Source organism: Pistacia vera, unplaced genomic scaffold (assembly GCF_008641045.1).
Source record: "Pistacia vera cultivar Batoury unplaced genomic scaffold, PisVer_v2 Contig529, whole genome shotgun sequence".
Taxonomy (NCBI): domain Eukaryota; kingdom Viridiplantae; phylum Streptophyta; class Magnoliopsida; order Sapindales; family Anacardiaceae; genus Pistacia; species Pistacia vera.
This window is the reverse complement of record NW_022196367.1, coordinates 727,676-731,845: the sequence shown is the minus strand read 5'-3', so window position 1 is coordinate 731,845 and position 4,170 is coordinate 727,676. Positions and strand designations below refer to the sequence as shown.

At 29.3% G+C, this 4,170-nt stretch overlaps 1 protein-coding gene across 1 annotated transcript; it reads right to left on the bottom strand.

The window, feature by feature from the left end:
• Positions 1-264: 264 nt before the first annotated feature.
• On the bottom strand, positions 265-2,962 carry LOC116107179 (protein HEADING DATE 3A-like). The gene is made up of 4 exons (XM_031393479.1): positions 2,742-2,962; positions 2,299-2,352; positions 1,280-1,320; positions 265-485 (listed from the first exon to the last, which is right to left on the bottom strand). The coding sequence occupies exons 1-4, from the start codon at positions 2,960-2,962 to the stop codon at positions 265-267; spliced, it is 537 nt and encodes a 178-aa protein (XP_031249339.1).
• Between the last annotated feature and the right edge of the window lie 1,208 nt (positions 2,963-4,170).

Genomic DNA, 4,170 nt, shown 5'->3' with positions numbered 1-4,170 from the left:
TCAAAGTTTTTAATACAGTTTTATTGATTGATTAGTTAAGTTAAAAAAAAAAGGGGGGGTGGGGAAGATAAATTTATTCATAAAGAGAATGATTATATTAACCCACATAGAAAATTTATTCATTATATCTAAATCATACTCCACCTGTTTATTAAGTACTTGGTGACTAATACATCTAGCTAAGTCAACATATCTTAAAGTTAATTTCTACTAATCCATAGCTTATTATTATTATTATGCATGCATAAACATACATAAATATAATCATCTTCTTCCTCCACAGCCAGTTTCCTTCTGGCAATTGAAGTAAACAGCAGCCACAGGAGATCCAAGATTGTAAAGCTCAGCAAAGTCTCTGGTGATGAAGTTCTGGCGCCACCCTGGTACATACACAGTTTGCCTTTCCAGTTGCTTGAACAACACAAATATAACCCTGTGAATCCCCACCGTTGGTTTTGGGCTCTCATAATCCACAATCTCTTGACCTACAATTGCAACGTAATGTTTTATTAATCGTTAATAATTTCTTTACATAATCCTTATCGGGGATATATAAAGTTATTCTTCATGTAAACCATTGGATCATGATCAGAGGGAGGGTCAAATATTTATAATGTTTAATGAACGAGGAAGATGAAATATGAAAAATATTTATTCAGGAAATTGCATTCAAAAGCGTGTAAGTGTAAAGTTTATGGAATAAAGAAGCAAAAAAAAAAAAAAAAAATTCTGATTCCAATTTTTTTTTTTAATTATTCTGTAGATCTGAGTAATATATACCTCAAAATTAGGTCGTTTAAGATCTCTTATAGGTTTGGGAACGAATTTTGATCAGAAAAAGGTAAAATTCCGTATAAATTTATATATGATTAAAAAATAAAAGTAGAAATAAAAGATTAATGAAATAAATCTAAAGTATATTTTAAAGGAAATTATTAATATATTTTAAACCATATCATATGGTTTATAATTTTATCAACAATTTATTTATTTATTTTGGTTCATTTTAAAAAATTGAACTTGAAAAGAGAGAAGATAAAGTTCTTTTAAGGGTTGATTAACAAGTTAATGGAGGTCCATAACTTGAAATTAATTGTGCCACTATATCTGAAATCTGGAAATGGCCTGAACCAATCAGAATAAGCCCAAATCAAAATGTCGTTTTGATTAGGACTCATTCATTCTTTGCATTCGCAAAAAAGTTGATTGTGATAAAGAAAGATCTACCCATTTGAAGTAATTAAAATTGAATTAAAGATAAGGTAATTAATTAACTCACCAAAGGTAGCCCCAGTAGTTCCTGGAATATTAGTCACCAACCTGGTTCAAAGAATTAAGATGTATTAGTTACAAAATCAATGGTATTATCTCCTATTCTACACAAAGAGAAAATTAAGCACAAGAGGATTTTTGAAACAAACATTTACGTGTGTTTTTTTTTTTTTTTTTTACAAAAGTTATCGTTGTATGTTACGATTATCGGTAATTGTAACTAAAGTTAATGCTAGTTAACATTTGAACAAGTTAAAAATCAGTAGTTGTTACAAACAAGTTTACCACTAGTTGTTATATTTACGTAATAGTGTCATAAGTTCATCGTTAAAAATAACAACATACTTGTAAAATTCATCAATAGATTTAAAGAAAAAGTACGAAAACTTAACTATACTATAATACATATATAACAATTACTGATTTGGTATGGCGGTATGCTACCGACCCAATTAAATTACCTCCTCGGTAACATTATTACACAACACAACTATGTGTATTTAGACCAATGTAATGTTGTCTTTGATATTAAGGGCAATTTGGTGTTTTACGGTTTTTTTTTTTTTTTTTTTTTTTTTTTTTTTTTTTGTTATATGTTCTTTGTTCTATATTATGAAATGCTCAAATATTCATTGAGTAAACCCAAAAAAAAAAAAAAAAAAAATGTCAAATGTATGCTATATATAGTTAGTGACACATATAGGACCTTGGTATATAATTATGCCAGAAAGTTGCTTTTATTTCTTTGTGTCCTTCCTTCAATTTGCCCGGATATGAAATGAACTTTTAGTCGGTGCAAAACAGAAGATCATTCATTCACGCAAATATACGATAATTTAATTTCTTTCTTTCACTTTCAGAAGAAGAAAGTGTAATAAATATCTTTTTATTGCAATGGTGGGTTTTAATTTAATCATTATCTTTTTTGTAAAAATATGAAAAAAAAAAAAAAAAAGCCAAAGTTCAGTATGTGTGTGTGTGAGAGAGAGAGAGAGAGAGAGAGAGAGAGAGAGAGAAGCTAATTACCAATGCAAGTATTCTCTAAGATTTGGATTACTAGGACTGGGTGCATCAGGTCCACCATGACCTATATATTTTAATTTATGATTAATAATACATAAATTATCAAGTACCAATCTAATATCGGATTTAAATAAACTTTTTCTTCATGCATGAATCAACTCTCGTGAGAAAGAATCGTAGATGCATGAATCAACGTTAATATGTTTCTCAGAAGATGACAACTGACTAAAACAGGATATTGTATATACATTAAGAAGTAGATATTTTTGAAAAAAAAAAAAAATGTGAACATCTGCAAAACAGGATCTCGTATATACATTAAGAGATATTAAAAGAAAAAAAAAAAAATTGTCTCATATATATGTTAAGTAGATTTAGAAAAAAAAAAAAAAACTTGCAAACAACCGCAAAACAGAAAGGAGGCGAAAAAGAAAATTAAGAGTCTGAGGCATACCAAAGAGTAGAAGGTCCTGAGATCAGTTCCACCAATGTCAACCCTAGGTTGATTGGCAACAACAGAGGGCTTGAGGTCAACACCATTGTTGACAACCCTGTTTCCATAGCTAACATTAAGAGTAACTGACCTAGTAAAATCGTCAAGAACATCTCCAATTACCCTCCCAACACAAAGAGGATCTCTATTGGAATTACTAACTTCCTTAGACATAGTAAAACGTACGCAAATAACTTAGAATATTCTACCGAAATATTTGTTGGTTGATATCTGAATTTCAGCGCAGTATGGAGCTATTTATATATTGCGCAAGTGTGGTGCCACATTTAGCTTTAGAATCTGCCTTTTGTTAAATTAATTTTCAATTCTTGTTTAGGTGAATTGTTGGAATTCGACACTGATTAGATACGTTCAAGTCTACTGATTTATAAGAGAGGATAATCTTCTCATTTAACAAAGCTTTATTAAGTAAAGAGTCAGATTCACCTCAAATTCTATCATGATATTTAAGTTAAGTGTTTGACCAACGAATAAAGAGTTAGCCCTATTGAGTGAGACCCACCTCAAATTTCATCTTAAATTCTTAACTGGAAATTCTGTTCCACCAAGCTTTCAAATCGTATCATGGATTATTAACGAGAAATTCTGATCCACCAAATCTTTAAAGTGAAGTGGACATACCTATCTTATTATATTCTGATTGAAAACTTTTATGCTGATGTCGGTCCAGAGCATCGGTCCCCATCATTTTACATCAAAATACTTAAAAAATCATTTCATTCTGTTAAGGATCTTCCTAAAAAATAAATAAATAAAAAGTATTAATCAATTTTAAGTATGATATAATTTAATAATTTTTTTCATGTGTTTAAAAGCGTGTTTGAATAGCGCTTTGTTGATTTGATCGCTGTCTTAATTACTTGGGGAAAGAATATACAAAAATCACACAAAGAGAAGGTTCAAAAGGATGAGGTTTTAATTAAAATTGTCTTTAATAACTTTTAATCGAGACAACTTCATAAAAGAAATAGCTATTTGATTAAAGCTTAATTTGTTGATATCACTCTCTTAATTACTCTAGCAAAAGAGTATAAATCAATCTTGAAAGAGACTTTGTTGCATGTAGATGCATTGAATTATATAAAAGAGTAGATTAAAATTTTAATTCATTAATATACTCTCTCTCGAAAGAAATGAGATTTGAAAGAGTTTTGGTTAAACATATATATATTTTTTTAATCTTTATTAGTAACCGATGAGATATTCGAATTCAAGACCTCTTAAATAATACACTTAAAAGTTCTTACGAACCACTCGACTACCTAAAAATAGTTAAACGCGTTTTAACTTACCGCTAGTTTGAGGTTTTGATAGGTATCATATTATTATATGCTTCCATAAAGTCATGTGTTATCATGACT

Excerpts from the sequence above, each read along its gene's own strand:
- LOC116107179 (XM_031393479.1), bottom strand. The coding sequence starts at position 2,962 with ATGTCTAAGGAAGTTAGTAATTCCAATAGAGATCCTCTTTGTGTTGGG. Across the intron at positions 2,353-2,741 it reads TTCTACTCTTTGGTATGCCT|TGGACCTGATGCACCCAGTC; the intron begins CAGACTCTTAAT and ends TATAGGTCATGG. Across the intron at positions 486-1,279 it reads AACTACTGGGGCTACCTTTG|GTCAAGAGATTGTGGATTAT; the intron begins GTGAGTTAATTA and ends TTGCAATTGTAG.